Raw genomic sequence first — 12207 nt, forward strand, 5'->3', positions numbered from 1 at the left:
AAAACCTGTGAAATCACACCAATGAAAAATGTATGGAAAGCCTATGAAACATATTCATAGGTTTTCCACAGGATTTTCATTGGTGTGATTTCACGGGTTTTTCATGGGTTGTACATACATACCAACCCATGAAAACTCACTTGTTCATGGGTTTTTCATTGGTACATTATTTTGCTCCATGCATTTCATAGGTATTTCATTACCCATGAAAAATATCAACTGAAACTTTCATGGGTATTTCAAGGTGAATATGGGAATTCCATGGTAATAGCATGGATCCTACCTTTTGTTTGGAACAGACTGTAGAACTCCAACTGATGCTGCTCTGTTGAAGCCCTCCTCCCTACAGCCAGGTGATGTACAGGATTACCGGGAGGAATTGTCCCTTTCACTTTTTTCAGCACGAGAGATTGCAGCAAATGCTATACAGAAAGCTCAGCAACGTTACAAGACTTCATATGACCGCAAGCTCAAATCTATCGATTATCATGTTGGTGACTGTGTATGGTAAAGTTCCCCTCAGAGGAAACAGGGCAACTCCGGAAGCTTTCCTGACCATGGCACAGAATCACTACTATTAATGGATCTGATGTTAGTGTCTCCAAGGTATACTATCCACAAGATGGAGGAATTCAAGTTCACCAATCTCATGTTAAGCCTTGCCCACCCAATTTTCCTATGGGCTTCGTCTGGTACGGTGAGAAGAGAAGAGGACCTGGTCGTCCTCCAAAGTGGGTTGAACAAGCTCTGAATGATACCACACTAGAAGAAACAAACGAGAATGGTAATGACAGTAGAGCACTGACCCCACAAGGAGATCTTAAAGCTACAAGCAAGATAATGTGATATTAAGCAACTCAGCAAGTACAAGTGTAGACCACAAACTGATGTCAGGTTCTAGGCAACAGAAGAGGACAAACAATCAGTATAGTCTTTGTCAGAATCCTCATTGTTCTAAGAAATGGTCAGATCGACAGGCTTGAGGCCAAACCTCTTGTGTGGAGAGAGTGATGCGACTGGACTATTATAATATATTAAGCTGTAATTGTATCTACTGTAATTATGTACATGTACATGTGAGCCATTAATTAGAATTATAACTTGTGCCATATTAGGTGAGCTGTCGTGATTACAGAGGTCTATATTCATGGACTCTTGATGCGTATATACGAGCATTATAAAGATATCAGAGAATAGAATAAGTATTTGTGAACAAATAAACACTTACCCAATCAAGCATTTCTCTAGTGTGTGCAGCTGAAATACATATCCTACTTCTTCCTTCAATAATGGGAGTAGCAGGATACCCAACTACCACTACTCCAAGGTTCCTTCTTAAACATTCTCTGCTAAATGCACTAGTGATAAATGAATAATACTACAGTGTACCATGAATGTTTATGTACTTACGGCATTTTTCCATATAGTAGGAGTGGAATAACAGGGGAGTGGTCATTTCCATACAAAACAAATCCCATTTCCTTGAGTCTGCGTCTAAAGTATCTGCACAAACAGAAAATATAGACATATCATGAAGTAAATCACTTATCAACTGGCAATTATTGAAGATACTATAGTGGTATGGTTAGTGGGTGAAATAAAGGCTGCTGCCAGTCAGTTTGTAAATGAGTGATATCCGCAATGATGTTTCTTGATGCTGCGATTACGTTTTGTGTATTATCTATGATGTCACAAAACAAAATGGCCGCCATAGTGTGGGGACTTGTACAGGGAGGTATTGGGTGAGATAGTGTTTCCCTACTGTATGATAGTGTTTATAAATTCGAAAAAGGGTGAAGGTGAGGCATATAGTATATAATGCAAAACAAATAAACCTATTTGTGTCTGAATTTAAAATTTTCGGTCTGCTTTCCTTGTTAGAATGCATTTTGTACTGTCATAGTATAGCTGTATGTGTACTACTTCTTACCTTTATCTCGTGGTTCCATGTGTAAAACACTACAGACAACATTCAATTCGAATACTGTGTGCCAAAGTCTCTGAAGCCCTCACACTAACACGGCCATTTTGTCAATTATGACATCAAATTTTATAATTGCAACGTCAAGAAATGTCATTGCGGATATCGCTCAATAGCTTACTTTACAAATGGCTATAACATAGATAGCTTAAGTGCTACAGATGCATTACAAATATTATTAGAATATCACCATAATCACAATACACATTCATATTTTATAAAGAGTTCATAATATAAAAATTAGTAATATGATCTCTTGATTTTATGTCTCTAAACACATACAAACAAGGAGTACTAGACAATATATTTTCATCCATAAATTCTACAATGAGTCAGTACTACGTAACATTAAACTAAAGTTACAAGTTCGAATCATGCGCACGTTATATACAATTTTATGTACAATTCTTAAATAAACATAATATATTGTACTTTGCGTGGGAGGATCAAAGCGATGCCACGTAGCGTATTGTTCATACAGTACTTATTAGCTTCATAACTGTACTGTATGAGTCATACAGAACAGTTATGCAGCTAGTTGGGCAAACACAGTACAGTTATGCACCTAATTGGGCAAATATAGCACACTTGGGCAAATACAGTACAGTTATGTAGAGAATTTATTTACAGAATGTTATGAAAACAATACTGTAAATCACTAAAATCAGCCAAACTAATCCTACCAGTTCGTTCTACGGCTAGAAATACTGTAGATTGTATGAACACTTTTTGATTGTCTGATCACGAAGCTATTTAAACACAGCCACTAAGACAGCACGATTGATCACGTGTGTGACATTGTAAATCACTAAAACTAGCAAAACTAATCCTATTAGTTTGTCCTACGACTAGAAATAGATAATATAAACAGTTACTGATATCCTAATCACCGAAAATCACAACAATTTGAGTATTAGAGAAAATCTCTCTGAGCCAGACGACCAGGAAGTACAATATAACACTTAAAGCACTGCCTATGCTTGTGTGTATGAAATATACAGCACTAAGGGGCAGACATGGGGCCAAGTACATGAGTACTTATACTTAAGTACACTTAAGTACAGATTTGAAAGTACTTGTACTTTACTTAAATACTTCCTTGATTTCCCCAATGTACTTGTACTTATACTCAAGTACTTTGCTAAGTACTTGTATGTACTTGAGTACTTAAGTACTTGTAAGTACTGCAAACATTGTACGTAGTTTGTACACAGTGGGTACTTAACAAAATTGCATGAAGGTGCATTGTACAATTCTTCTAGTACCTTCACTAACCTTACTATGTATCATGTAGCCACGATTAATGATGTCATAGAATTGTGGCAAATATAAACAATGCTTCTGCTAAAGTTAGTGCATTTAAATGTTTAAGAGAGTGAATAGTTGACAAAAACCTGAAAGTACCAACCCCACTAGGTACACTTACATACTACAATACACTGAATAAGTGTATATTTTGCTACAGCAAAATGTACTTGTATTTTACTTGAGTACTTCCAGCATGTACTTGTACTTTACTTAAGTACTCTCTTGATTGTCGCAGGAGTACTTGTACTTATACTTGGAAAATTCAAAAGTACTTGTACTTTACTTAAGTACTTTCAAATGTACTTGGCCCCATGTCTGCTAAGGGGGTGTCTCAAGGTAATACAGCACTCGGCTTCGCCTCATGCTGTACTAGTCTCTCAACACGCCCCCTCATGCTGTATTTTCCGTACACATGCGCGGCGGTGCTTTCTGTATAACATACAGTATAATCATTGCACTATTGTATCGTATAGCCACAATTTACATTGTGATATATCAAGTATCCCGATTATCGTAACAACACTAATAAGCACCACTTTTCAGCTGTATAATTTGGCCACTAAAGAAACCATATAGTTTGATACTGCAAGAAGTCACAATAGAAAATTCACTCTATTATTACTCAGCAGTGAACATTTGCCACTTTGCATTTATGCATCTAAATAGGATATTTCATGTAGCTTATAGACTATCATATTTATTACTAAAAAAATACTGCGTGTTTGCAGAGATTGTGTAATATTTACCCCAAAAAAAAAGCTACGCTCTGTAACTTTTGTGTGTGTATATACAATATTTTTAAAAATTGCCAAATTAAAAACAAAATAGGGATCTATGCAATAAAAATTATTTTTTAAAGTACTAGTTTGTGTAGTTTTTGTTGTTGTTGTAGCACAACTAGCTACAGTGTAAATTGTGACTGCTCTATTAGAATTATCATACATGGTTGTTAATTGTATCAAGAGTTCATAATATTTGTATGACCCCATACAAATATTATGAACTCTTGATTGTATTAGAGCAACTGTTGTATTAGAGTACAGTGTCTTGAAGGGGTGTACAGCTAGCTAGACCAATAAGGGGTGAGGTCATCCTGTTTACTGTTAAGTAAATAGCTAGATTGGTAAGAGGTGTGTGGTCTCCGTATTCTATCGCCATTAGTCCACCTAGATCTTTATTTGATGGTGTGGTCGCGAACCTATCGCAAACGGGATCCCAATTGCAAAGTTGCAGATATCTAGCTAGTATACCTCTTATGGGCTGAAACGCTTCTGAAATCCAGCTCTGAAATAATTCTGTGGCATCTAAATATGCTGCTGAATGAAAGCGTGGATACAAAAAATTAACGCACCTCAATATGGTTTCGATGCTTGAAGAAGAAGACAACCCCAGCCTGATTGAAGATAAAAGGAAGGACAAGGCACAGAGGGAACACACTCGTCGGAATCCCAAAAGGCACATCCCACTGGTGAGTTTGTTATTGCGGTGTAAAATGGTGGCTGTGCGCTGCTTTGTTTGGCCTCTATGCTTGCAACCGTGGTCAGGCAGTGAGTGAGTGAGGCAGACAAAATTTAAAGTTTGGGTGATTCTTTTAAAATTCTATATCCAGTCACCGGTAAGTGTTGTCTTGTTTTTAATGCTGTATTTAGTGTTAGATGGACTAACATTATTGCGCAAAGGTGATTTTTGTCATGTAAGATGCCTCTAGGATGATTTTTAAAGGTATTGGCATGCATCACTTTTGGAGTGATCCCTAATTAAACAGTACCCTGTTTGATACACTTGTATCATACTTAAAATCTGTTCAGTAAAAGAATTTGAATCCCTGCAAGAACATAGTATTTAAGCAATTATTCATTCTAAGGTAGAAATTGAAAAAAATATGCTTTTCAACTGTACCATATGTGAAAATAATATTAAACGTTGGAAATTAAGGACAGCTTAAACTGAAGTAACAGCCATTTACAATTTTAAAAAAACCTGAAAATTGGTTTACAGTCCAGTTTTATGTAATTGCTCAAAAATTTCATGGTCCTCTTCTATTGCTAAGTTACAGAATTTTAAACAATTAAGACCTGATTTTAGAAGTTTATGTCTAAGTATACACTACACTACACTTTCGTATTGATCTTTTGTTAAAGCAGCTGTACTACTTGTGCATGGAGAATGAGAAATTGGGTCACACAGTGTTAGCTATACTATACACTATAACATGTGTGAGTTACATGTATACAATTCATGATAGAGACTCCACTATAGCGAATATCAAAAACACTGATAACAGATGTTTAGCAAAAGTGTATGCATAAGTAAATCAAGAGTTCATAATATATATACTGAGGAGAGTATCCTACCCTCAGATAACTCTGTAGAAGGGCGTATCATGAAGTTATGACGTAGCACTTCTGAGTTCGCCTGTTTTTCTTTGTATAATAGTTGAACATGCTATTGATTGAACGCGTGCCTAACAATGTCGCTAACAACCAAATTAACTCCAGCTCTAAGCATTTCTCACCAAACTACAATCGTTTCTTCATGGGTTAAGACCGCTTCATAGGTATTTCTTGTTAGGCCATTGGCAAATACGGCTATCCCGAGCGCCACGAGTGTGAACGATTCTTGCACTTTTATGACTGCTGGTATGTCACAAACCACAACACCTTGTTGTTACATCATAACTTCATGATACGTTCTTCTACAGGGGCATATGAGAGTAGGATACTCTCTTCAGTCTATAATGAACTCTTGGTAAAATGGATTAATCCAATAAATTTTATAACAGAAGTTATTTTATTTATGAACCATCCACACACTGGATGTATATGGTACTGGTAAATAGGAAGCATGCCCCCAGGCCTCCATGCTTGCACCTGGTGCATGTGCTTCACACATACATCACTATGTGATGTGTGATCATGTCTCTCCAGCAATACAGTAAATGGCCACACTGTATAATGCTATATTGCACATGCAGTGATGAGGCACACAGTCCATGTACACTGGAAGGCATAGAGTTCAATCCTGGCACTACAACTGAAGCGGTACTTTTTTCAGCCAAAGTATATAATATTTTCATTTTCATCATACACTACAATAGTAGTGTATAGTAGGGACCACAAAGGAGTAGGCGTGGCCCACTAAATAAAATTGCCCAAAAAACAACCTCAACTTTCCCTGACGACAATGAGGCAGCATTGGTTAGGTAAAATTAAGCACAAACAAGCTTTCAGATTGACCTGAAATGCTTTCAAAAAGTTGCTACCGAATAAAAAAAAAATTATATAACAGAATTTTCTACTGACTGAGTAAGTAACTGAGTGACTGATTGACTGATGCCTTCAGACAAGCATAACTCGATAAGGGCTAATTCTACAGGCTTGATTTTTTCACTGTTCGACATCGCTTCGGCCCGAGAGGTGCCTTTTGGCATACAGCGGTACATACAATGCATTCTTCATGGACTTACCAGTGTCCTCCTTTGTGTCCCATCATCTTTGCTGACAGCAAAAAGTGTTGATTTGGTGGTAGCACGTGATGGCTTCTCTTTGTAACGGAAATCGTCTACTTTTCATAGTGGCTGTTTTGATGGCAGAGGTGCTTTTCGAACAGTTATTGATTCGTACTGCTGTGCAACAGGTTGAACATAGCTGACAACGAAGCGTAATGGATACTTACTTTGCAGACAATTGATATAACTGGGGTGTGCGGCACCGTTTCTCCTTTTGGTATGCATGGATTGCAGAGGCGCTTTTTGAACAGTTCTTGATCCGAAATGCTGTGTAACGGGCTGAACATAGTCATAGCTGACAACGAAGTGTAATGGATACTTAACTTTTCAGATGATAATTTATATAGCTGGGGCGCGCAGTGTCATTTCTGATGCGGTATGAGTGGATTCACCAGTCATAATAATTATTTACAAAAAAAGTTAACAAACAAGTAAGCATAGAGGGATATAACACCTCTTATTGTTTTAATATCGTGCACTACTCCAACTTGTTTCAGTACTTTTTATCGATGTGCTATGTGGTCCCTACTCTAGTTGAAAATTCCTCAAAAGTTTAAAACAGGTGGTAGGTAGTACATAATGCTAACCAAGTGTTGGGAAGACTGAAGCATAGTTTCAAGAATAGATCAGCACCATCATTTACACTGCTGTACAAAACTTTAGTTCGACCGCATCTAGAGTATTGTACCCCAATCTGGAGCCCTCATTTAGCAAAGGACATTGACGTACTAGAAAAGGTTCAAAGAAGGGCTACTAAGCTGATACCATCTATCTCTACACTATCTTATGAAGCTAGACTTCAAGAACTAGATTTGCACTCACTTTTTTGTAGACGACAAGGAGGAGACCTAATTGAAGTGTTTAAGATATTAAACTCATACTATCAAATTAACCCAAAAGATATCTTTACATTACAACAAGACAGTGTTACCAGGGGCCATCAAATGAAACTTTTTAAACAAAGAATTAGCAGAAGCATTGGTCAATACTTTTTCAACTTTAGAATAATCCAACAATGGAATGACTTACCTGGCGAAGTAGTTCTGGCAAAAACAATATCTTCTTTCAAATACTCACTAGACCAATATTGGAGAGAAACTGGACATGGACATTGTCAAAGGCCTTTGGCCTATTAATCAATTTTGTATTTTAATTGTCCATTATTATACAACCAAGTACTACAGATAATACGAAATGCGGTTAAAATATTACGTCATAAATAAATAAATAAATAATAATTAATGAACAAATAAATAATAAATAATGTTCTCGAAAACTACGAGGTCTAAAAACATGAACTAACCGGGGATAGATTCGCCTGTGAATGAAGGTACAAACATATAATCGTCACTTCTGTACGTGTAATTCTATATAACGCCCAGTACCACGCCCTTGCTTAATTATTTACAGATTGCGCGAAGGAGTAGATTAGCGATGCCCATGCAGGAGAGCCAGAGGCCACTTTATGTGTAAAGAAGAAGACTACAAGTAAGTTTTTATGTTTGTAACATCTCAAGTCTCCATGCCAGCTGCCAGTGGATTCATTCACGTAAATAAACAATACAAGAAAGCATTAAAACATAGGCCACGCTCTTTACAATACAATTACATATAAAATACAAGTAAACAATTTTGTCTTGTGCAGCTGGCATGGCAAACTTCCTTTGTGTTGGTGTCAGGCAATTCAATACGTGCTTAATTTTTTTTTCCTTCACCTGGCGTAGCTACTAGGCTCTGGTTGGCTTGGCTGTCTTCCTTTATCTAGTTCATCTGGCTTGCATACTCCTACAGTATTGTGTAGCTATCTCCTGCAAGTTGTGTATGCATAATTATAGTGTGTCAACCATCACTGTGCCATTGCTACACCACTGATGAACCCTATGTAGCTCTAGTTGATGTTGATATACTGTGCTGTATATTGGCTAATAATTTTTATCTGGTGATGTTGACTACAATGTATTGCTGCATACAATACTGCAATAATGTATAGTTCTCTCCTGTATGTTTTGTATACATATACTTTGTACACATCACTGACTGCACCATTACCACACCAATGATGTACTGGCACTTAGCTACTGGTGGCCTTTAGTTACGATGCCACTATTGTGTTATATCTGTCACTACTGTGACATATTGAGATGATTTGGGGATCGTGCCTTCACCACCTAATAGCCTCACGGGGGGCTGTCACATTGGTGTATGTACTTGGTTGTATGTGACGCGGTCCTAGAATAATAATAATAATATAAAACAATACCTTCTCTGGTGCTATTTTGAAAAGCGCTTTAAGTGCTCTATTAGCTCTATGAGAGTGATAGACTGTTCTATTAGAATATTTAGTGGAAATTAAAGTGGTTGGCCATCCTTAACTGGTACAGTAGGCAATTTGGATTAATTGGCTGGTGGTTTTCTGATGGCTGACTCTGCACACAATTTCATAGCACTGTTTTACCTCCTTATTGATTATACATGTACATGTGGATTAACCCATTTTACCAATAAACTTTGAAATATCAAGCACATTATAATTATACCATTTGCCACACACAAATACTGTACCATAGACACATAACACATAACTTCCTACCCAGTATTTTCAGCCAAAGCATCTATTCTCATTTTTCCTATCAGAAAACAATTAATCCAGCATAATGGGTGTTGTACACAATCAAAAGTTAAAATCTTCATAAGCAACAGATGGTGATACATAATACAAAACAATACCTTCATTGGTGCCATTTTCTCCCATAACAATTTTCATTGCAGATATAGCCATTTGTGCAACTGGTGGTGACATAGAAGTGGCATAAGTTGCTCCATAAGATGCTTGACGGAGGAAGTTGATAATTTTCTGGAAAGAATGACCAGAGGGTATACAACTATATTACATAGGACTGTAAGGTGAGTATATATTCCATTGTCACTTGTAATGTTGTTGAATCACTAGTGACACATAATTCATACTTTGTTGATCAATGTCTCCACATGGGCAAGAATCACTACTCTGCTTGTTATAATGCACTGAAAATTAATTGGCAACATGATAGGCACCTACAATGTGGAGCAATTTCGGGTGCTTAGAAAGTTCATTGTGTTATCCAACTGACAGAATGTGATACATAATATTATTACCTTTTGTGGTAACTACATAAAATAATGAAATATGCCATAAAAAAACTCTAGTTAGTTTACTTACACATGTAACAGGTTACCCAAGTAATGAAGTTACTGTAACGACTCAAATATTAATTAATTTTATTACTACAAAGAACAAGTTACTAATCCCATTACTAATCCACTGAGTAACACCTAGCCACAACGAAGTAAAAAAGTAGCAATGAAGCCCATGTGATAAGGTGGTAGTTGTGCATGTGTCAGTATAAATTGCATTATATGAGTAATATGTAACTAAATAGTCTTTGTTGCAAGTACATGTAATATAGCTCATTACTTGCTACTATTGCAGCAAGTAATGAATTACTTTTATAAAGTAACTACCCCAACACTGCCAACTGAGTGCTCAATGATTGGCTATAGCAAGAACTAATTATAGTAATAATTAACTCATAAACACTACTAGTGCTGATAATGCTACCTACCTATAACTAGCACTGGTACCTGCCCAATTGTGCTTGTTATAACCAACCTGATGCCCAAACAGTGTTTATAATGGTTTTTCCCAACTACTGCTCTATATCCTCTGCAAGATTCATGAAGAACAAGTCACCATTAGATGAACTGCATTCACTTGTAAGAGACATGCCACTAAAGTTGCCACTTTTTGCTCGGCAGAAGTGAAATAATTCTGTAGCATCTAAATATGCTGATGAAAGAAAGTGTTGATACGGAAAATTAACACCTTGATAATATGGTTTCGTTGGATGAAGAAGAAGACAACCATCCTGATTAGGGTTGGGCGATACCAAGAGATCATAATATTTGAAGGGGGAGGAGAGTGTCTAACGGCCAGTGTGTAAGCCAAACACACTGCACTTTGTAGCGATTTTAACACCTTCTGGTGACAATAGCAGAATGATCAGGCTGACAAATTAATTGCAAGCAGTGCACACCTAACGAGCGTCTAAACATAAAAGTGCTTTTTATCGATGATGTGGTGCCAAGACACAGTAACATTTAGTGAAGAAGAACCCCGGGAAGAACAGGAGGAACCTCACCCTACGCATCCGAAGAGGAGACGTCTAATTAACTAGAACTCCATAGACAAGTCCAGTAGATGTGGAGAAAATTCAACACGGCTCCACGTGGAACGATTGCAAGATGAAGAACTTGGTGAGGAAGCTTGTGTGGAAGAGACACCTCAAGGTAGCGACATGCAAGGCGAAGTAAATCCAGTATGAGAAGTGACAAAACAAAAAAAGAAAACAGCCTAAAGCCACGTCGAGACCACGTCTGATGCAAAGCCTACAGGTCGTAAACAAAAGGCGTTAAATAAAAAGGAGAAACTGAATGTAACAAAACGTCTTATTGCATTAAAGCTTGAGGTGGCCACTGCTGTACCTCTAATCAAATGTGGCGAAACAATTGCCAACTTACAACCCCAGGCTGAAACAATTTTGTATGTCTATGATTCCTAGTACACTGAGTTTTTTGTCTAACCATTTGTAGGAGACTTTCCTTAGGTTAAATGAAGAGTGTTTAACATTGAAAGAAAAGCACATGCAATTCAGATAATGTGGTAAAGGCACTGTGGTGACTAACTGCCCGTCAGCGTAACTTGATAACGGCTAAGGCTATGGGCTTGATTTTTTCACTGTTCGACGTCGCTTCATCCCGAGACGTGCCTTTTGGCATACCGCAGTACTTACAGTGCACGCATCATGGACTTACCTTTGTCCTCCTTTGTGTCCCATTTATTTTTGCTGACAGCCCAAGGTGTCGATTTGCGGTAGCGCGATGCATGGCTCCGCTACAGTACGTTTGTAAACAGAAATTGTCCGTATTTTCCGTAGTGACTGGACTAAATGCAGAGACAATTCTAACACTGTTCTTCATTTGTAACACTGTGTAGCAGGCTGAACAGCGTAATGGCCACTGCACTTCGAGGCAGTAATTGAAAGATAGGGCATGCGAATCGTCATATTTTCGTGGCAACTGGATTGTTGCAGAGGCACTTCTTCCACTGTTTTTCATCTGTAGCATTGTGTAATGGGCTGAACATAGCTGAAAGCGAAGCGTAATGGCCACTGCACTTTCGAAGCAGTGCTTGATAGCTGGGGCGCACATTCAGACGAAAACGTTATTTCTGGCGCCATCATTTCTTCTGATGCGGTATGCAGTGTTGGGCAAGTTACTTTTTAAAAGTAACTAGTTACATATTACATATTACTTGCAACTGAACTATTTAGTTACAGTTACATATTACCCATAAAATAAAGTAACTATAATA

At 37.5% G+C, this 12207-nt stretch overlaps 1 protein-coding gene across 3 annotated transcripts in view; it reads right to left on the reverse strand.

Moving 5' to 3' along the window:
* The window catches only part of LOC136268117 (serine palmitoyltransferase 2-like), a 54695-nt gene that overhangs the window by 15976 nt on the left and 26512 nt on the right, over nucleotides 1–12207 (reverse strand). For all 3 annotated transcript variants that reach the window (XM_066063348.1, XM_066063350.1, XM_066063349.1), the window contains 4 exons: nucleotides 9525–9651; nucleotides 9388–9424; nucleotides 1411–1503; nucleotides 1229–1358 (listed from right to left, as the gene is read on the reverse strand). In XM_066063348.1, the coding sequence (XP_065919420.1) occupies nucleotides 1229–1358; nucleotides 1411–1503; nucleotides 9388–9424; nucleotides 9525–9651 (387 nt within the window). The remainder of the gene's footprint in view (nucleotides 1–1228; nucleotides 1359–1410; nucleotides 1504–9387; nucleotides 9425–9524; nucleotides 9652–12207) is intronic.

The sequence above is a fragment of the Dysidea avara genome, chromosome 10, assembly GCF_963678975.1.
Source record: "Dysidea avara chromosome 10, odDysAvar1.4, whole genome shotgun sequence".
NCBI classification, from domain to species: Eukaryota; Metazoa; Porifera; class Demospongiae; order Dictyoceratida; family Dysideidae; genus Dysidea; species Dysidea avara.